Raw genomic sequence first — 23,514 nt, 5'->3', positions numbered from 1 at the left:
TCATCTTTTTATGATTTAACTTAGATGTAACTGTAAGCCACCCAGAGCTGACCTATGGTAAGATGGGTGGCAAATAAATAAACAATCAGCTTTCTTTTACAGATCTGGGTGATAATAATGCTAACTAAGGGGAAATAGATTATTTATAAAGTTTCCCTCTAAGCTCTTTGTCCAGGCCCTTGGTGAGGAACAGTGAAACCCTTTGTTTCATCTTACTAGCCACATTACTTTGCAGGTTTTATTGATTTGTAGGTCTTTGTTTGACTGTTGTGAGCATTTATATTCCAGTTATGAACTAGCCTTCCCAATGCTGTATCATTTGGACTCCTGGACCAGACTTTTTATTTTGCAATTATTTTTTTTACCGAGGCATTTAAGTTTATGTTATTTCAATTCAGAAGCTGCATTTTATTTGTGCTTCTTCCAGGACTGTCTATGCCATATGAGATTTGCAAGTTTAACGACTGTCATTTAATCATCTAATAACTACATAATAGTTTAAATTCATTTGCTTATAATAAATTCATTAAAAAAATAGAACAGCAAAGTCACATTTCTTGATTCTTTGAATATGAAAATGTACGCTCGATAAAATCATTTGGATTTGTTCTTAAGTTGGATAATGGCATTTATATAGGTCCTGGGGAGATGCCTGAGGTGCAGTCTTGCACAGTTGTCTCAGAATGGTTTGAACCTGATGGACCAAAGGAAGTGATGGGGACAGTATGACTGTAAACTTTCCCTTCTGCCCTTTAGATCCATCCCCTTCCTGGCTGGCTAAGTCCACTTGGGGAGGGGGTGATGTGTGGATGGATTGTGGCAGTGGTGAATTCATCCTTGAGGGAGGGTTTTGTTCTTCCACCCCTTTTAAAGAGGTATTGGTCTGCCCCATCAAGAAGCCATATTTGTTTGGTGGAACTCAGAAAGAGAACCTTTTCTATTGAGCAAATAGGCTTTTTACCGCAGAAAATGTTATTAATGATAAATTACCAATCACATGGGAATACAAATTTGATGAAGACTATGCGTAACTTCCACAATGCTTGTTCCTAACTGAATGAATGCACTTAGATAAATAAACTGATTTAGTGGGACCTAAAACTCAAGTCGCTCAATTTGGATTCAATCACAATCCTTAATGGGGAAAAAGAAGTGTATAAAAAGTGTATGTAATGTTTAGCTGATTTTGAATCATTAAACATATAATTCTCCCAATTTCAGTAAATATATTGCATTAGTTCCATCACTGTCTATGGGATCCAACTGAAAATTCATACAAATAATAATTTGATATAAACAATTGATATTCTGAAGTTTGTAAAGCAGTTATTTTTCGATTCCACTAGAATGAGAGAGCTTAATTTACAGTGCATAATGAGTCCTTATGAGTAATGCCAAATCCTCCCCATCTCAAACAACAATATATTGCTGAAGAACATGGTTAGCAGATGTATGAAAATGGATATGCAATCAGGCTGGCTTTATACAGAAAAGTGTAAAAGTAGAAAAATTAGGGATCTGCTTGCTAGTAAACTATTGCTGTAGTTTCTATGTAAAATTTGCCTGCATGCCAAGAAATGCAGCCAATGTTACTTCTCATACCTACAAAAATGTTTTTTTTTCTTTCCTTTTTCTTTTAGAATTTTTTTTTTCTCAATGAAATGTAAACGATTGCAAAGGTTTCAATACATTTTGACTTCACTATTTTTTGTTGGTTTTAAATCTCTATAAAACTCTACAACTGTAAAGAAACTCAAGCAGTAGTTTAATTACAAACGAGTATTATTGTTTTGAATATTTTTCTGCTATGTAGAGCCCAAATTCCATTTTATCCAGAAAGTGAGCACAGGTAACATTCCAAAGAGTTTGTGACCTTTGGCTGGCTTCATATTTAAGAAGTCCAGCTGCATTCCACTAACAGGATTATCTCAAGAGCTGACAAACCATTAGATGGAGAAAGAATTTCAGTGATGTCCTAAGGGGACTATATACCATGTAAGAACATCTAATAATCACAGAGTTAAACAAAAAGCGGGGGGGAGAGGGAAGGGTTTCTTAAAATGGAGCATGCTACTCTGACAGTTACTCATGTTTCTGCTAATGAAGTAGCTTCACAGTAATCTGAATTGTTGTAAAAATAATTAATTCAACAGTTCAAAAAAAAAGGAAACATTAATTATGTATAAGAGAGGAAAATACATCGGAATTAATCAAATCACATATACTATATTTTAAGACAGTACAGTCTAACAACAATTCACTGAAGAATGGGAAGAAGTATCCCATCAAAGCTATTCCATAAAGCACTGAAGGTCTTAATACAGAAGAAGAAAAAAAGCAACACATTCCATCTAGTTTTAGAAAGACACAGGGATCCCACTTGGCCTCCATGTGCTTCAGAACTAGTAGAGGTGTACAAAACTTGGTAATTTGGCCAAAGAACATTCTGGAAAATTTCAAATCATGCCCAACCCTCTTTGGAGGGATAGTTTCTGGAAGATATTTTTTCAGAACTGAAAGAAAGTTAAGGTGCCCGTGACACAGAATTCTGGACAACATAAACCTGTTTCAAGGCTGGACTGTGATGAAATAATTCAAACCAGTCCCAACTCAGAGAATTTAAACCTGAAATCTGTCAAAACTGTCCCTGGAAGGACATAAGTCAGAGGGAACAGGCTATTCCATAAATCTCTGGAATAATGTGTTCCAAAAATCATGAATTTTGGACTATCCTAGAAAGAACACCAAAAGACAAATGCAATAAAGTTAGAAAGACATTTTATTCACTGGTGGTCAAGAACTCTCCCAGGCTGAACAGCTCCCACAATATGCTAGGTAAATTCTACAATGTGAGCTGAATCAGTCAGAATTAAGTACCTTTCAGTGCTCCCAAAAGTTTTCTGGGTGAAGCCATATCTAAGTGATTATTACCATGATGTACTGATTTTCAAGTGTTTATAAAATTACAGATTACTCAATCCTCTGGGAACTATTTCACAACTCTACTTCTCAACCCAACAGGATCCACCTTTGGATTACAAATTATTCTTAGGAAGCACACAGCTAAAGCAAAACAACCTATCAGATTTTGCCTAATGTGAAGAAAATTTTCAAGTACCGTATATACTCGAGTATAAGTCGACCGAATATAAGCCGAGGCACCTAATTTTACACAAAAAACTGGGAAAACTTATTGACTCTCGAGTATAAGCCGAGGGTGGGAAATGCAGCAGCTACTGGTAAATTTCAAAAATAAAAATAATTAATTTGGGAAACGATCTCACTATCATGAAAGGTTTAATTGATTCACTAACCCAAAAGAAGATGATGATGATGACAGCGGGAGGCAGGAGTCACTCTCTTCCCCTCCCTCGGAGGCCCCTGAGTCAGGAGTCACTACCGCCGGCGCGGCCCCAGTCCCGCCGCCTCGGGAAGGGAAAGGCAAAGCGCTTTTTGCCTTTCCTTCCCGGCTGGCTGTTGGGAGTCGCTGCCGCCGGAGGCCGCGACTCCACACCATTTTTTTTCAGAGGGATCTGACTCGAGTATAAGCCGAGGGGGATTTTTCAGCACAAAAATTGGGCTGAAAAACTAGGCTTATACTCGAGTATATACAGTATATAAAATTTGGACTTGAAAAAGTCTCATTACTTGGATGCTTTTCAGCATGCTTGATGATTAGAAAAGTTCCAAGTAATTTATTTAATGACCTAGCTGGTATGTAAAGCATTTGGAAAGTCTTCTTATAATATACAAGCAATTTTAAGCCAATGTACAATGTCATCCTTAACTACAAAATCATTTTGCAATGTATTTTTCTTTTTCTCAATTCCAAATGTTATCACCAATCCATAAGATTCCCGGTTCTGTATCTCATATTGCTCTTTAATAGAATCTCAAATGAAGAGCTGAACAAAAACTCTGAGAAAAATGACCAGACTAATAAACATTAACATCAGTGTATACGATATTCAGATGAAAATTCATCTTCCTCTATTAGTTTTCTTTTTTTCAAAAGACTAGTTACCATGGTTTCTAAAAAACAGCAGAAAAGATAATATTCCTTAATCAGAACTTATTTTTTAAAGTGTGAATATGAGTAATCTAAGCAGATTTCTTTAAGAAAGAAAACCCTAATTAAAAAAAACCCTGATTAAAAAAACCACAGAAAAAGGCAATTGATTAAAAATCAGCAGAGCTGTCAAAAGTTTAAATAAACAACTAAAAAGTAACAATTTGTTTTAGGCATAATAAAAGAAATACAGCCAAAATTCTACTATTTCACTGTAAAAAAATGTGTTCAGCATAGTTCCTACCTTTTCTTTTTAGTGATAATGAGGACATCATTAAAGAGGAAGAAGTATACTTGTTGCTTTGAAGTCCTTTTAGAAAAAAGTACAGTGTCTTCAACAAATGCTGCCAATTCACCCCGTTTCACTAACCACCGTGAAGAAGAAACCAGTGGAAAGGGCTACAAAGTAAGAAAACTGCAATTTAATCTTTTCTCCAGATTTTCCAAGCAGATATTTTAATAATAAAAAGTGTTCCTTCTACAGTTATGAATGCAAAAAGAAGAAGAAGAACTGGCATTTGCTAACCAAAAATATGAACTCTGTTTTTATCTTTATTGCTTTCAGGAAGCACTTTTGTTATTTTCTAAAACATCAACTGAATAATCCCTATTTCATCATAAGAAAAATAAACACAGCTCACTCAGAAAGTTCAGCACTAAAACAAAGCAGAAGTTAAATAAAAATGCACAGAAGGAAGTATCCTACCTTGATTTTAAATTCCAACTGGGAGTTGATGGTATACATCATTTCTGTCCTTTCCATTTTTCGAGCACCTTCATTGCACAGACGAACCAACTGGGAAAAAAAGACATCTATGTCACCAAACACATTTTCACTCAGTACTAAACATTTAGTTTTTTCTTTACAAAGTCCCATCTTTTAAAGGTACACAACAATAAGGGAATCAGAAAAAGATTTTTAATGTGCAACTATCTTTGAAAGAAACAATACAAACAATATAAGAATCCCACTTCCAAAACAGGATCCCTGGGTTTTTATGTTTTTCTTGACAGGCCCTTACAGGCACATATCCAAGGTCACTGGCTATCTACACCTTCTTATAGCCACTCACGTCTTAGCTATTTTCCCCTTTGAACAACTGTGATACACTTAGATATTCAGAAGCTACAGCTGGTACAAACTGCAATTGCCCAGGCAGTTATGGATGTATCTGGTGTACTAGATTGACTTCTTTGGTCTGGAAATTAACTGGTTACCTGTTAGTTTCCAGGTATGAATCAAGGAAGCTATCAATGATTATCACTTTCACAGCCCTATGTTGCTCTACTTCTGCCAACATCTAGAAACAAGTAAAGTAATAACTAGCAGTCAACACGGATTTGTTAAAAACAGATCATGCCAAACCAATCTTATTTCATTCTTCAACATAGTGACTAAATTAGTAGACCAGCACAATACTGTGGACATAATATATTTAGATTTCAGCAAGGCATTTGACAAAGTAGGCCACAACCTACTTCTTAGTAAGCTAGAAAAATGTGGAATAGATAGCACCACCACTAGACGGACTTGCAACTGCCTGGCAAACTGTACTCAACAAGTAGTCCTTAATGGGTTTAAGTCTACATGGAGGGAAGTAAGCAGTGGGGTGCCACAAGATTCCGTCTTGGGCCCAGTACTCTTCAATATCTTCGTTAATGACTTAGATGAGGGAATAGAAGGGGAACTTACCAAATTTGCAGATGATACTAAGCTGGCAGGAATAGCTAACATCCAAGAAGATAGGCTCAAGATCCAGATGGATCTTGATAGACTAGAACACTGGGCCATATCTAACAAAATGAAATTCAATGCAGAGAAAAGTAAAGTCCTACACTTAGGCAAGAAAAACCAAAAGTACCCATATAGACTGGGTGAAACCAGGCTCAATAGCAGTAACTGTGAGAGGGATCTTGGAGTCTTAGTGGACAACCAGCTAAATATGAGCCAGCAGTGTGCAGAAGCAGCCAAAAAAGTTAATGCAATCCTAAATTGTATTAACAGAGGAATACAATCAAGATCAAGGGGAGTACTAATACCACTCTATAAAGCCTTAGTGAGACCACACCTAGAGTACTGCATCCAGTTTTGTTCACATCATTATAAAAAAGATATTGAGACTCGAGAAAAAGTACAGAGAAGAGCAACCAGGATGACCAGGGGACTGGAGGCTAAAACATACAACGAACGGTTGCAGGAACTGGGCTTGGCTAGTCTAGTAAAGAGAAGGACCAGGGGAGACATGATAGCAGTCTTCCAATATTTGAGGGGCTGCCACAGAGAGGAAGGGGTCAAGCTATTTTCTAAAGCACCTCTAGGCCAGACAAGGAATAATGGATGGAAATTGAACAAGGAGAGATTTAACCTGGAAATAAGGAGAAACTTTCTGACAGTGAGAACAATCAACCAATGGAACAGCTTGCCCTCGGAAGTTGTGGGAGCGCCATCACTTGAGACTTTCGAGATTGGATTGCCATTTGTCAGAAATGGTGTAGGGTGTCCCGCTTGGGCGGGGGGTTGGACTAGATGACCTACAAGGTCCCTTCCATCTGTTAAATCTGTTAAATCTGCCTTCTCCTATATTCGCCTATCCATTCAAACAAACTGAACAGGGTCATCTCCTTCCAGATCCTGTCCCTTCATGATTGTCATCCAATCAAATTCCACTCTCACAGAGGTTTATCTGGCCCTGACCTCCTGGGCCTTAGCTGTTAAGGACCATTTTGTCCCATCCAGCATAAGAGGAGGGAGTGCTTTGAATGGTAGTGAGTTCTAAGCACATGATGGTTATTTTGCTGGTTTCAGTTTTATTTTTATTTTTTCTTTGATGTATGTTTGCACTGTAATTTCTTTTATCTATCATTAAACTGATAATTTATGCTCAGTTCAAATGAATATTTGAATATATGGCAGCCCATATGTTTCTGAGTGATTCATAGAAACAACAATAAAAACATAAACAGACAACACCAGCATTGAAACAGTCAGGGCCCCAAATCAAACATCTCAACATTTCTCCATACATCCATATTTAATTTGACCAGGTTGTATCCTTTAAGTCCTTCTGGAATTAACATCCTGATCACCTCTTAACTAAGTGACTGAACCCTGAGACTTTCTAGTATTTATTTATTTATTTATTTTGATTTGTCAATCACTTACAAGATAATAGGTATAAGTATATACATAGTTATGAATACATGAAATGGGTACATATAAGAAAAATAAAAGAAACAATAGGACATGGACGGTAGGCATGTTGGTGTGCTACAGACCTCTTAGGAAAGGGGTGAAGTCAATAGTAGAAAGTCTAAGGTTAAAGTTTTTGGGGCTTGGGGAAGAAACCACAGAGTCAGGTAGAGTATTCCAGACATTGACCACTCTGTTGCTGAAGTCGTATTTCCTGCAATCAAGTTTGGTGCGATTAACCTTGAGTTTGTATCTATTGTTTGCTCTTGTATTGTTATGGTTGAAGCTGAAGTATTCATTGACAGGTAGGACATTGCAATGTATGATTTTATATACTATACTTAGATCGGACTGAAGATGGTGTAGTTCTAGGTTTTCTAGGTCTAGAATTTCAAGTCTGGTGGCATAAGGTATTGTGCAACGAGTAGAGGAGTGGAGAACTCTTCTTATGAAATATTTCTGGACTTTCTCAACTGTGTTAATATCAGATATGTAATGTGGGTTCCATACTGATGAGCTTTATTCGAGTATTGGTCTAGCAAATGTTTTGTATGCTCTAGTTAGTAGTGTAATATTACCAGAGAAAAAGCTACATAAGATTAGGTTAACAACTCTTAACGCCTTTTTGGCTATGTAGTTACAGTGGGTCTAGCACTTAGATCATTAGAGATGAGTACTCCAAGATCCTTGACAGAGTTTGGATCATCAACAAGATCTTGACTATTCAGTCTGTGTTTTATTTTCTGATTTTTTTTGCCAATATGTAAGACAGAGCAGTCTATAGACCCTCAACTGTAAAATGCCAATGACATTTTTGTATTACTACTGACCTACTTTTAAAAATTAATGCAAAACTTGTTATTTTCCTTACTACCAAAGAAATGCAGGATTTCAGTGCCAGAGAAATGAAAACCAAGTTTTTAAAGCTTTCTCTTTGTCCTTTTTTATTTCTATTGCAAAGGTCAACTTCAAGAACTGTAATAACACAAAATATTGATTCTATTTATTTCCAATCTATATCATTAAATCTATTTCCCAACTAAATCATTAATGAAAAGGAACATCAGATGTTGTTTGGAAAAAAAACTTTTTCTAATTGTCACCAAGATATAACTAGTACTGTATATTCAGTAGCAGCCTTACTCAATTTTCTGGAGGACACCTTTGGGAAGGTCTGTTCTCTTTCCCAAAAACTTTGGACCCTTCCCCCAACCACCAAAACAAAAAAGGAAAAAAAGAAAAAGAGGGGGGGGAACCTTTCTGATAAAAAAAATTCATCTGGAGTTACTTAGATACAAAGCAGTTATATTTCTATTTCTAGCTATTTTATTTGTAGGAGGCATATTAAAGTATTTTCTTTTTTCAGTAACAATGAATTTCAGTGCAAATAATGAGTAATTTGGAAAAAATGAGGAAAAGGCATTTTTAAAAGACCCACGAGGCATTCTTTTTTTCTGGAAAGTATTTGTTAGCAAGCCATAAGAAGCATTTTTTATGAGCTAAAGATAAATCAGATTTATCCATTGGTAGTTTAGTGACTTCCAGATAGAGTAACAGTATCAGTCAAAAGAATGCTAGTTTGTCTTCTTTTTTGATTCTGAACAGTATGTAAAATGCACCACTTTTTTAGAACTATTACAATACTGATTACATTATATAACATGCAGTATCAACGTGGAGAAATAAATCATTCTTGAATGAACCATTTTTATATTGTTTCCCTTTCTATTTCTATATATTTTATGAAAAATGTTAACACCAGGAATAATTTGCAACACAAATTACTGAGTCTTAAGAAGAATATAATTTTTACTTCTAATAAACAGAGTTTTATTAAGGGTTCTTAATGCAAGTCAGATCTATATCAATATTATTGTCTCTACCCAACATGAGAGGAAAGTTAGCACTGCATTCCTATATAATTTTACACCACCAAACAAGTGTTCATTGAAAGCAGTATCAATAAATGCTAATTAATTTACTTTCCAGTGATAAACATCTCTCTGGCAAATTGCCAGATTTGGGGAAGAAAAGCTCATCTCATTGTCTTGGAGATTTGGGGGAGACAACTGGATTCATTCTCCATTTTTAGCCAGAAACCACTTTCCCCCCCCTTTTTTCAGATTCTCAATGATTGCTGATTGCAATGGAGACGAACTACTTGTTACAGAGGTCCAAGCTATATGACATTTCAATTGTCCTTTGCAAAAGAGGGGGTTCTTTCTTTTCCATATTAGGCTACAAAAATTAGCAGCCCACCATCCCCAATGGCAATGAATGTAATCAACACTGCCATTTTTTTCTTCCTTCCTTCAACATTCTATACATCTCTACAAATACAGAAGGCTCAGAGACTGTTAAGCTAAATGAAGAATTGGCCACCTATTTAGCTTGCAACAAAATTCTTCTGCAAACGTTAATGTGGTAGATAGTTAATCCTAAATTCTAGCTCATATGATCAGTACACAATTTTAGGATGTTCCTTAAAGGAAATGAATTGAGAATCAAAATGTATGAGAGATTAATGGTTGAATGTGTTCTAAATGCAAACTTAGTGTAGTAAACATTAATACATTCTGACACCATTACATCTGTATGAGATTGCTCTGAGGACATGCATCAACCAACATGTATGAATAAAGATTTGACAAACATAAAACCAAATGCTAAATAAATGATAGAAAATGGTACACTGTATTCAACTGTTTGCAGCTGACCAATCTTGGATGCCTCATAGGCTATTGAGTCAAATTCAGGCACTAAGTAGCTGCATATATTTTAGCTCACCCCAAAGAGAAAATTAAATTTAAGGTGCAGGAAATTTTTAAAAATGTTTAAAGCTGCTGTAACTGCAAGAGACAACATATTTGATGCTAGTAGCAAAAGCTACAATGCCATTGCATTAAGTAGAATCAGTATCTATGATAATGAGAATCAATATAGTTACAATAGCAGCATGTTGAATAAGGACAAGGCGATCATGTTTAGATGATATTCAATAATGAAGATTCCATGATAACTTCTCTTGGTCTCTATAGTCTCAGCCCAATTTAATGCAGAAGGTCATAAGATAATAGAACACTAGGATGGGAACGACTTATGCCACTTATAACATGTAAATAAAGATGACTGTACTGTAACTGAACAACGTAATTCATTTTGCTAAGCCAGTAGGTCAGTTAACAGTCTGGGAAGTTCTTCATTCTTCTTGCTATCATCGTTTTCCTAGATGCAATGAATAATTTTTCTGAAAGCGTTAGCTCCCAAAAGGTAGATTTGCCCAGTGAAATTCTGATATAGGTAGTCCTCGACTTACATCTTTTCACTTAGTGATTGTTTGAAATTATTACAACACTAAAAAAAATGACTTATGGCTGATTTTAACACAACAGTTGCAGTATCCCACAGTCACATGATCAAAATTTGGATGCTTGGCAACTGGCATATATTTTGGATGGTTGTAGTGCCCCAGAATCATCTGATCACCTTTTGCAATCTTCTGACAAGCAAACTCAATGGGGAAGCCAGATTAATTTAACAACCATGTTACTAACTTGACAATGGCAGTAATTCACTTAACAAGAAAATGTTGTAAAACATTTTTTGTAAAATGGGGCAATACTTATTTAACAACTGTCTTGCTTAACAATGGAAATTTTGGGATCAACTGTAGTTGTAAGAAGATTTTGAGGAAATATGGAATATATGGAATTCTGACTTCTAAATATGCACAAGAGAATTTCAGCAATAAACACATTGTATTCTGTACAGAGAATCTAAGCATACCTTGCTTACTGCTTTTAAAGCCCTTTTGCAAACTTCGTATTTTGGCAAATCTTTCTGTGTTTTCTGGCAAATTGTCTGAAATAAAAAATTCACCAATTTAGAGATGTGTTATTTTTTTTTAATTAGTGAGAGGAAAATGTATGTGATATCTGTATCTGAAAATCTGTATCATGAATTTCATGCAAATGTTTACATTCTGGTGAATCAAAATATACTATCTTCTAGACCACCAAGACATCTTGTTCTGAAATGTTTTTTTCTCCCAGGAAATACCTAAATTTCACTTTTAATATTTAATGTAATGTAACACCATCTTTCATTCTTTTTTTTTTTCTAGTTTCAAGTACAAATGTCTCTATCTGCCTACCTCTCCAGTTCAATTTTAACAAGGTATTAAAGTTCTGCATACTGAAGTCTTTGAAAACATTTAGATAGTTAGATCTAGAACAAGATGCCAATTAACATTTTCTCTTTTTAAGGAACATAATAAAAACAGTCTGATCATTAAACCAACATTTTATTAACTTGCTTTTATAAGCAAGCTATGAAAACAAAAGAACACCAAAGCAAACATCTCACACTGATATATTTCTAATAACAAGGGAGTTAAGAGCGGGTTTTTTTGTGAGAAGCCAAAATGCTATAAAACTGTTCCTGGTAATACGTTTTTTTTAGACCCTTAATGGAATAAAAAGAACCGTTATTGCTGAATTGCAGACCAAAAGACAGCAATTATGTACTATTACATAATTTAGCATACCAAGTTATGTTGGCAGAAGATTCAAAACTCTTGGTGACAAAATTCATTGGGTGGTCCTGACCACCCATTCTCACCACTGAAATTCTGTCTTGTGTTTTATTTATAAATATAGCTTTTTATTAATAGATTTTTAATTGTTAAATGAAACTATATATGAACTTATCTGTACAGTACAAGATCCAAACATAACTTTTATTTAATTTGTATCCCACTTTTGTTTTTACAAATAACTCAAGATGGCAAATATCCAACACACCTTCCTATTTTCCCCATAACAATTGACTGGGCTGAAGGTTTTCACAGCTAAGGCTGGATTAGAATTCATGGTCTCCCAGTTTGTAGTGTATGCCTTAACCTTAACCTCTACACCAAACTGGCTAGTTTAGACAACACTCCCTCTTTTCTTCTTCTTATTGTAATTTGGAACTGTTTCAATTGGTTTTAATTATTGGATTTTATTATAGCTAGTTTGTGCCACCCTGAGTCATATTGCAAGTGAGAAGGTCAAACATATAAGCTAAATAAATATTATAAGGTATTGTGACAATTGGTTTAAGCATGACTACCTTTAAGATTACCTCTAAAACTTTTATAAGAATTGTTTCAGCACTTGTGCAAAATATAAACTACTGAAGAGAAAATAGCACTAAATAGTCCTATTAAAGTCAACCAGCAGGAAAGGACAAAAAAGGGATTATAAAGCTTTATGCAGAAATTTATAATCCCACGGAAACCACTGAAAATTAAACACCCTAGCAGAAAGTTTACTTGCCCCAGCAAAAATATTTCCCAGGTTCCTCAAGACCAATTCTAAATTACTGAAATTATCACAATTCAGCAGCTTATATGATGGATAAGCAAATAAGTGATTATATAATTATAAATTATGACAGCAGAATTACATATATAAACACAATCATAAATAGAACAGACAATTAAAAATAAGCTGCTCTTACATCCATCAGCAGTGGAAGCCGGGTAACCCTTTGCATTGGGAGAATGAGGAAGGATATCATTGGTAAATTCCTACATTCTTCTTGGGTTTCAATCCGCGATAATACTTCCTTGAAGGATGGGTTGGTAGCTCTGTCCAAAATCGCAACAATTTTATAAGTTTTCTTCTGAAAAAATTTGTTTGGCAAATTGTTTTGAAAACATGAAAAACTAACACCAACAAACACATCTCATAAATCAGTTTTGCCCAAAATTCACAAGACTGTTCCACACATTTTCTATTAAGATGTGGTAGTACCCAGGCTAGGTATAAAACTGTTGCCTATGTTTTTTTCAACTCAAACAAAACTGCTGATTAGTTATCATAAAGACTCTTTCACATGTAAAAACACAATTCTGAATCTAATTTTCTTTTCTATAATAGATCTGGTGCTAAAATGACAATCTTTTCAGTAATATTTTATTTACAGAAAATTAACAAAAACATTTTAATAACAATTGTGACTGAAATATTTTAAATTTTACCTACAATTATATTCATAGTTTACTCATGATGCCTGTAGATAAAGGACAATTTAGAGATATACTGAAATAAATTAATCCTGTGGGAATCACTTGAGCAAAATTAAAATCTCAGTTTACCGTCTCCTTCAATGAGTATGGCTGAAATATTTATTTTTCAAAAACCAAATTTATACATGATTCATAATATCATTTTCCCCAAGCAATTCCAGGGGTAATAGTTTCCACTACTTACAACAGTTTCTGAAGCGTCCGCTGTTGATAGACTTCATTTGTGCAATACTTTATATAAGGGTCAAAAGTTGATGTAGTATGCTTTTCTACAATATCACTGATATCATCTATGAAGATGTTACTCCGATGCCTTTCTTCAAGCTCTGTGAAAAACCTGAAATGAACAGAACATTTTTGAAGAATACATTTAATCACATTTTGTTATCTAAAAGCAAAGAGATTCTTAATTGTCTTTCCACCCAAACAACTGGAACTTGCTAGACAGCCTGTCCTTAGATACTCTGTGTAACTGTAGAACCTTGACCTAATTGTCTGAAAACCATTAACCCCCGTTATTTCTTACTGGCAGGAAAAAATGTCTCTGAAATTTGTCTCTCTGGATGGAAGGTGAACAGTAAATTAACTACAGAGGAGACCACATTCAAAAGATAAATGAACATATTTTATGGGCTACTCAACAAACAACTGGAAGAAACTGAATGGAAACATTTGTTTTAGAAAAATGAATGTTTGAGTTAAATTAGGTTCTTTTATTCCTCATTTAAAACATATGAGCCTGAAATTGGAGTTTACTTACTTCTGGTGACCAGAAATGTTACATAAAGTAGTAGCTCCTAAATGTTTCATTCTCAATAATTCCAGATGGATGGTGATTACTTTCGCTGACCAGCAAGACAAACGCCTTTTCTTTATGCATACAGTGGATATAAAAAGTCTATACACTACATAACAAGTTTTAGAAATGTGACTGCTGTCCAGATCTACAGGAGGTTATATTCAAGATGGACAGACCTCTGAATATCCCTCTGAATTTTTAAGAATTTTTCCAATGAAGGCAATATATTAAAAGCTCTGTCATTGTTAAAGGCATTGGGGAATCTGGTAAGAAACTATCTCTGAAATGATGCCCCAACTGACACAACTACATTAACTTAATAAATTTGGTTCTAGTTAAGAACTGCTTCATGAAAGCAAGGAAGATGTTCTATATATTAATAGCTGTTGTAAATTTATGTTTATTTTTAATCTGAAGATCTATGCATGCCATAGAAATAAGATCTATACAGTTCTCTGCTGGAGACAATCTGGCTTTGGTTTCTCATAGTGCTTGTTGTATTTGGAATTGGGAAACAAGGTATGAATGACAAGAAACTGAATGCATTGCAGAAATAGAGCACCAGAAATACAAAATTGTGAAGCCCATACTATTCTACTGTGAAAATATGTACTAAAGTAAAATAATCAAAATACTACATCTACTGTCATGATAACATCTGATAACTGTCATGGCGACATCTACTGTCATCAAAATACTAAATAGCTATAAATACATAAATGGTCTTCCTGTGTGGGAAAAGATGACTACAGACACAGCACTGTACATCCCTATTCAACGGCCTAAAAGTTTTGTGATTACATTCCTGGGACATCCCACAATACGTATCTTATACAGAGATAAACTGCAATATCCTCACCAGACGTGATATATGAAAAAATGTATATGTGCTGGCCACAATACCTATTGATTTGTTTATGAACAAATCAGCTGTTTATGAAAGTTTTAAAGACTTGAACATGTCCCTGTTTCAGCAAAAAAGAAAGTAACTTCTGTATTTAGAGGCTAATTTAATATAAAGCAACAGGTTAATAAATCACAATGATGCAACTGTTTTAGGTGACAAAGGCATCAAATGTATGAGTTTTCAGCCAAGAAAAAGCAAATAATAGCACAAGTGACTCAGAGTTCTTGGATTAGGCAAGGCCAAGGTTATACTGTTTACTCTATGATAATTTCCTTATGTAAGAGGATTTTTGGCTCTGGCATAGAACAGCCAATATTAAAAAACAGATAAATAGTAACCTTGACTCGATTTCAGAAGATTCTGATCTAGTTTTCTAAGAAAAGAGAAAAGTATTTGTCGCATATTTATACTTATTTCTTGTATACCATATCCTCTAACTACACTAGATATGTGCAATTAATAGTGTAATCATTTGACCATTATGTCCATAAATTTGGCATGATGTGGAGATGCATTTCATAAATCATAAGCCATAGGTGTTAAGCTATAGGGTGGTTTAATAAGCCATAACTTGGCTTATGTGATGTGGAATAAATCAGTTATTCTAGTCAGGGCGGCAGATACATCTGTGAAGCCCTGGACTGTGTTTTGGTTTCAAACATAACAGTTAACCTAGACTTGGTTTACTTATAAAATAATAAAAGGTGGAATAAAAATCTAATAAATAAATAAAACAATAATTTGCACGCTGAAAGTGTTAACAGTGTAATAAAGACTGATAATATGGGTTAATATTAGTTTCATAACTGAAATACAAATGTTATTTTAATAATATCATTTGCCATATGAGTATATTATGATATAATAGAGTTGCTTTATTGTTGCACTGACTCTATTTTTTTTTTTGTAAACAATAGTTTGCCAATGTGAAAACCAGGCTACTAGGGTTTCTTTATGTTTTATGTTTGTATGTTTTAACAGATAACTTTCATTGGCAGTTCTAAGCAAAATTAAGCATCCTATCCCTGCAACTATTACAAATTGTTCAGGAGGATTACCTGATGGAAAGGTCCTTCCGAAATAACTAATCTTTGGGATTAACCATTGTTTTCATAGGCAGCCTATATATAATTGTATCATGGCTAGCACTTAGAGAAATGCGGGGTCCTTGGTGCTTTTGACCTTGGTAGCTTATTTGCAAACATTTCATCGTCAGACTAGGTAACATCCTATCAGCACAATGTCTGCAAGAAAACTATCAAGCCCAGAAAGCATCAAGGACCCCACAGTTCATCCTGAGCTATAAATATTATTTTCTATTGATACTCAAATATCAAAATGTCATCTGACAGAAAACAACCAATGCTGGAACTATGGCCGAAGTGTTGAATTAGAATGTGGTGTAAGAGTAAAGTGGAGAAGGCCAAAGGGAGAATGGAAATGTAAAATCAGGGATAATATGAATTCCTTGCCATGATAGATAGAATTGTACTCCCACTTAAAATGTGGTTATAAAAGTAAACATATAAATGGAACTCTACTCATAAAATATTCCTCCGGTAGTAGAACTCAATTTTTCTTAACAGTAGGATTATTCTTGCAGTTATCCATGAAAATATCCAGTGAATCAGTATATTCAATTTTTATGAAAGAAAAATTTGCTCCTAGAAATGAAAGCTACCGAATATATTTATTCAGAAATAAATATAACTGCATTCAATAAGACCTCTCTAACAAGAACATTTAGTTTTTCAGCTTAAACAGACTATCTACCATGTTTACTACAAAGAAAGGGATAATTATATAAACTAGTCCAAACCTGACTAAACATCTGTAGGAATTTACAAACATAATTTCGATCACAAATTAAAGAACCATCAAAATATCCGGCAACATAAAAATCAAGTTTCTATCAAATTCACAACCTTACAATAGCATCTACTAATAAGTTAATTGTTTATGCATATGATTCCCATACATCTCTTAAGGGTTTGGCAAAAGCTGTTTGGTTTAAGACCAGAAAAGATATGATTCTAAACCAGAAATGCCTTAATTGAAGAAATCTGTCAAAGCTTTCAACAGTATTTGTACTATGCACTACATGGTTTGCCAAAAGATTAACACAGAACATATATAAATCTACTATAATAGATCTGTGTAACAAATATTTAGCATGCTCCATGCTATCTTATAGCAAAGATAGGCAACATAATATGATTTCAAACAGTAAAAAAAATGTAAGATTTTTTTTAAAAAAAAAATCATTCCCATGAACATTCTTTTATCTAGCAGGCATGCTTGGTTAAGCTCCATTGATTTTGATACGCCTTAATAACAGATGGAAAATAGCTAAAAGCTCTTTTCTTTTAGTTCTTAACTTCTTATAAGTTGACACAACAAAATTTGACCCACTTGATCACACGTTTATAAATTTGTTCTTTGGCTGAATTGTCTAAAGAAATACAGCAACATGTACTTGCCAACAATATAAACATGAAAGAATTTACAAATTCCTGGAAGCAAGAAACAACCAGATGCATATCATTAACTTTGGTGATAAAGACGGTTTAAAGCATACTTCTTGCTTGCTTCACAGACATCTGCAATATTGGAGAAAAGATGATGGCTTTCTGTCTTTGTCATTGTAGAACTCAGCTCTTTGGAATTCTTAAACATCCGAATAAGAATTTCTAGACTGAGCAGATATGAATGTTCTGAAGAGATTACTTCAAACATAGCCTGCATGATCGGGGAAACAGGGAAATGAGAAAACTAAAGTTATTTCTTTTGATTTTATACAACAAATCATTTCACAGTAATACATTTTCAAAAGGGTATTTTTGAACATCCAGGACAATTATTCTGAATTATAAATTAAAATTTAATACTTGAGTACATTTTTCAACAGTAAGCAAAAATGCAAATTTTAGGATCATTTTATACCTGTTTTAGCATGTACTTTGTTTAAAACAAAAAAACTCTATAAAGAAAACTAAGTGAAAAATTGTAAATAAAATAAAAATACCTTTTTGCCGCTGCCTCCACTTGGCCAGTGAAGACACACTAAATATATATATTAAACATGTAACATAAAAAGAAGAAAGTATGTAAAACAATTAGTTAGGCTAGATTGGATATCAAAAGGTGGCAAATTTCAATCATTTTTAAGATTTTGGGGATATTTTAAAGAGGAAATGCCAGCAACTTGACTCTTAGGCTCTGGATCTCAATCTCATCCTTTAAAAGAAGGAAAAATTAAAAAGCAAAATCAATCAATCAATCCATAATATTCTAGTGGTAACCCCATAGCATTCCTAATGAGAGCCAGAAGCTGGATGGCTGGGCTGTTGCTTTGAGATCTTAAAATATCTTCCAACCCCGACTTCAGATAAATATGTGAATTATATCACATTTTTCAGATCAGTGTTCATTATTTTTGGATTTTCTTTCCTCATATATTTTAATATATTGATTTCATAACATATTTGTACCCATGCAGTAACATGGATGGTGGATGTGTGTGTGTGTGTGTGTGTGTGTGTGTTTTATAGAAATAAAACAAACAAAAAGGAAAGTAAAAAGAAAGAAAAAGAACCTCATTAAAAAAATTAAATGTCAAATTACTTGAAAACTAAAAAAAAATCAAGCATTGACAAATCAAAAATATTAGAAATTTACTGCTGGCTATGTTTTTTAGTTAGCTAAGAAGATGTCATAAATTCTTGATATTATAATAATTCTAATAATCCAGGATACATTTTTAACAAATCTATATTATTTTAGCACTGTTAAAAAGTCATGTTAATTCAGCTGTTAATTCATAACAAAAATAAGACAAGCCCAGACCTTATATGTTACTTATTGAATATTGAAATGTCCAACATACATAAAACAAAAATAACCTTTATTAATTTATTGCAAAATTAAAATACTTCATAGTAAATCAGCAGCAAAGTTGCACAGCACAGAATAATGCTGTTTTTTTTATTGAAAGTTGGCTGAACATGAAAAGGATGGGGATCCAGAATATATATATATATATATATATATATATATATATATATATATATATATATATATATATTCTCTCAAACTTTTTTGCAATCTAGTATTCATTATTCAAGTCAACGTATATCCAGTTTGACACAAGGAAAATGATAAAGAAGAAAACAGCTGAGATAGAATATGAGATTGATTTAATTATTCTTAAATTTTGTTACAAAGCAGCAGTGTTCAAATTTTGGTGGAGGTTAGGGTGGAAAGGACTTACAAGAAGCGGTTTGGTTTAGTGGTTAAAGCACTAGGTTAAAAAATAGACCCTGAGTTCTAATTCTACCTGAGATAAGAAGCAACTGGGTGATTTATTCTCTTTCGGCCATAGAAGTCAATGGCAAATCATTTCCAAAAATCTTTGCAAGAAATTGCACGAACTAGTCCAGTAAGTCGCCAGAAATCAACACTGACTCAAAAGTGTACATGCGCATAAAAAAGCAGACCTACATGCAAGTCCAGGGTAGTTAATAAAAAAAATCCCATTTATGAATGAATATGAATCTTAAGAAACAGCCCTTCTATCTACCAGGATGTTTTCATTACCTCAGTGGGCTTTAGTCATTTTTTACATGATGGCTGTACCACTTTCAATAAGATTCTCTGGTTCCACCCAAAATATATATTTTAAAGTAGTTTTGATGCAGCCCATTCTTTCATTGTTGTTCTTGTTTTTACAATGAATATTTAGCATACTGATTGAGATCCTGGTGTTCCCTACTGTCACTGTTTTTCAACTGGGAGTTTAATGTCTACAGTGAGCTGTATTGTAGCTATAAAGTCTATAAGCATTTCAAGTATGTATTTCCGTTCTTTTCAATCTGTGCATTCTTCTGCTGGGTGGGCTTTGACTCCCAAAGTTCTTGCAGTGATAATTCTGGCTTGGAAACCCTAAGAATTAAAGTCCAAATATCTGGAAAATGTCCAGCCTTCTGGGGCAAGCTGGTTAATTGTTTTCAAGTCCTTAATCAACAAACAACATAAAGAAGATCTTTATAATATGACTAGAGACAACAGAAGCACTGTGACTTACATTCCTGCTATCATCTTGCCCTGAAAACTATGTTTCTACTGCATCTTTTTTGCCTTAAATTCAGTCATAAAGAAAGGATTTGCCTAAAGAGAGCAGCAGTGTTCCATGACTAATTTGTTCTGATCTGATTTTTTTTAAAGAAAGGACATCAGAGAACTCATCTTCAAGACTATTTAAAGATTCTTTGTTCTCTGTCCTGATGACAGCCCTAATTGATTCCTACAAAGCTGAGAAATCTAAGACTAGGCATCCCAGTTTTGAAAGTGTAAATGAGATAGGGGTTAGCCAGTTATATCTGCTTGTGAGCCAAGCAGATAATGAAAACAGCTTTTCAAAGGATTTCAGAAAACTTCCAGAAAATTAGTTTAAAAAAAAAAACAGAACAGAACAGGGAGTGTTTGAGCTCATGTATAACCTAGTGATGCTAATTGGAGATGAAGAATGATAACATATTTTCCAATTCTTATTTCTTACTCAAGACAAGTAACAATCTTCATGAGTGACAGTCCAAAATGTAGTTTCAGTTCATCTGCATAACAGCAATGCACACAGATGTTTAAAGCCTGATAGCTGATGAACAGTTGTCAAAACTATTTAGAGATGAAATGTGCACTGAAGCTTTACATATGGCACTGAAGAAGTGCTTACATTTAAAATTAAAAGGGCTTTAAAACAGAAGGCACGCTTTTAAAACTGGTGCTTAGAACCCCTGTAGTAATTACATTTAAAATTAGAGGGGCTTGTATGTAGCAGTTACATTTTAAGAGCTATCTTAGGCCAGATTATTACTCCTTGCATTATCACACAGATTAACTTAATACATTGCAACAGTAGCATCCGAGGTAAATTGCAACAATAGAATCCAAGGTACATTAGTATGTACAAAACGTATGAACCTTAAACGAATAAGCAAGGGAAACGGCATCAAAGTGTATACTGTATTTAATTTACATGTAAACATACATATATAGTTTATTATAATATATAATTATAATATTAGTATATTATAATATACTAAAAGTGTGTATGTGTGTATGTTTACACACACACACACACACACACACACACACACAAACACACACTATTAAAGCAGTCTTAGGTTGAGTAGTTTATATTATTATATCCTCAACACTCCTGTCCAATGGAAAAAGTGTGCATTTGGGGAATCTTTCTTACCAACATGTATATCCACTTTACCATGTAACATTAAGCTTAAGATTAATCAGCTTATTTAAAAAGCCAAGTGATATAACATGAAAGCCACAGAACTCACAAACTGTGATGGGGTTCACACCTAGGTTAAACCACAAGACGTGTTGTAACCATCATTGCTCAGTAAAAAGCCTTTCCAGGTTATCTTCCTTATCATTTTATTCCTATTTTACCCAGGGGTGGGATTCTACCGGTTCAACCTGGTTCTCACCGAACTGGTTGTTATGCTGGTAGGATCTCACCCTTGACTTTACCGTCTATAAAGTTGTAGCCAATCCAATCCAACAGCCTTTTCCCTTTTTTCTTCTTTAGTTTGAGTCATTACCCAGCCTTGAGCTCCTCTGGTTTGGACTGCAGCTGAAGAGAACTGCACCAACTTCAACTTTTCCCCTGACAACTAGCAAATTCCTATCATTTTAAGAATTAGTTGCTTCTTTCCCACTTTATTCACATCAGAGTTTAATTTAAAAGGTTGATATTCCCTCTCCTTTGGACATTCCCTACCCTGACTTTATGCAGCTTAAAAATCTGACTTGACTTACACTCAGATTGCTCTTTAGGTCCTTCCTTATGATCTCTCATTGAATTGTCAGGACTATTCTGAGGAACAGTTATCTTGAGTGCAGTCCAGACCAAAAGGAGCTGGAGGAGAGTTTTCCAAACTCATCAAGAGGGCAGCAGAAGCCTCTAGAGGGCTGAGGAGGAGAAAACAACAAATTTTAGGATCACTCCTCATACTAATACGATAAAGATTAGAGATCCAACGCAAGCTCATGAGCAAAGTCACAAAACGGGGAGGAAATTATTTCCACATCTCCACATATCTCTAGTCCAACTGGCTACATGCCAATCTATAACAAATGGCAAATATCACAGAGCTCTTTCTCTTGATGTACTACTTTCCGCTATTACTGATGAAACATATTTAAATACATTTTATTTAATATTAGATAAATATTACTAAAATGTTCAATGTACACAGATATGGTAAAGGAAGTAAAGGAACAAAATCAGAGATATCTTAGCATTTTTGAACCACAACTAACTACTGTATTTTTTGCACTATAAGATGCTCCAGACCAGCAGTCGCCAACTGGTGGGCCGTGAGAAAATTTTTGGTGGGCCACAGAGAAAAGTCACCCCCAGAGCACCCCCCCAAAGCAATTAATCCACGCTGCGCAGAAACATAAGGCTGCCCTGCCCACATGGCCCACGGGAACCCTTCCTGCCCATTCACTCTTTACCAGGCAAACTTGCCTACTAAGTTGCTATTTTTCCTTTTTCCGACCATGATCTGTTCTGCTGTGCTGGGAGATTTAGATTAGCTAGGAAGCAGGAAATGGTTAGATTTCTTGCTTTCTAGCTAGTCTTTAGATCTTCGGGGCTCTGCTTTTAAGCACAGCCGAACCTCCCTTAGGACTGAAGATTCTATTATTCAGTGCAAGCAAATTTTATGGGACAGACTGAGCTAGCTGATAGCAGATAGATAGATCACTGAATGATTCTGTGAGCAACTCAATCTGCCTGCCTGCTTTGCCTGATTTTGGGTAAAAGTTGCTCTTTGTTATAAAAAAAATATCAATATTTACATACATGGTATGTTGTGAGTTAATTTTGTAAGTTTGCTTGCTAGCAAATTTTATGTGACAGACTGAGCTAGCCGATGGCAGATAGATACACCTCTGAATGAATCTGTGATTCTGTGAGCAACACAATCTGTCTGCCTGCTTTGCCTGATTTTGGGTAAAAGTTGCTCTTTTTTAAAATAAAAAATTAAATATTTATATAAATATTTATAATATTTACATACAAGCCATGTCCAGCCAGTCACATGACCACCAAGCCACACCCACAAATTATGTCATGCCCACAGAACCAGTGAGTAGTCCCTGGGATTTAAAATTATGAATTTGGTGGTCCCTGAGGTCCAAAAGGTTGGCGACTCCTGCTCCGGACTATAAGACGCACCTTATAGTCCTTTTTGGGGAGGAAAACAAGAAAAAAAAATCTACCTCTCAGCAATTTGCCTCCTTGCAGAAGACAGCAAACAGCCTGGTCAGCTTCAGCACAGCCTGATTTACCACAAGCAGCTGATTGGCAATTGGATTGGCCTCCTGGAATACTGCCAACCATGCTGAAGCTATTGCTGCCTCTGTGCACTCCATTTTCAGCCTCCGCATG

The 23,514-nt window shown here is 34.7% G+C and overlaps 1 protein-coding gene across 4 annotated transcripts in view; it reads right to left on the bottom strand.

The window, feature by feature from the left end:
- ARHGEF26 (Rho guanine nucleotide exchange factor 26) overlaps positions 1-23,514 on the bottom strand; it is an 83,569-nt gene that overhangs the window by 10,461 nt on the left and 49,594 nt on the right. For all 4 annotated transcript variants that reach the window (XM_087965207.1, XM_087965205.1, XM_087965208.1 and 1 more), the window contains 6 exons: positions 17,617-17,777; positions 13,517-13,669; positions 12,762-12,891; positions 11,046-11,120; positions 4,776-4,865; positions 4,314-4,468 (listed from right to left, as the gene is read on the bottom strand). In XM_087965207.1, the coding sequence (XP_087821333.1) occupies positions 4,314-4,468; positions 4,776-4,865; positions 11,046-11,120; positions 12,762-12,891; positions 13,517-13,669; positions 17,617-17,777 (764 nt within the window). The remainder of the gene's footprint in view (positions 1-4,313; positions 4,469-4,775; positions 4,866-11,045; positions 11,121-12,761; positions 12,892-13,516; positions 13,670-17,616; positions 17,778-23,514) is intronic.

Source organism: Notechis scutatus, chromosome 4, assembly GCF_049901735.1.
Source record: "Notechis scutatus isolate UNSWTSFEM ecotype Mainland chromosome 4, rNotScu1.2, whole genome shotgun sequence".
Taxonomy (NCBI): Eukaryota; Metazoa; Chordata; class Lepidosauria; order Squamata; family Elapidae; genus Notechis; species Notechis scutatus.
This window is presented reverse-complemented; position numbering and strand designations above follow the sequence as displayed.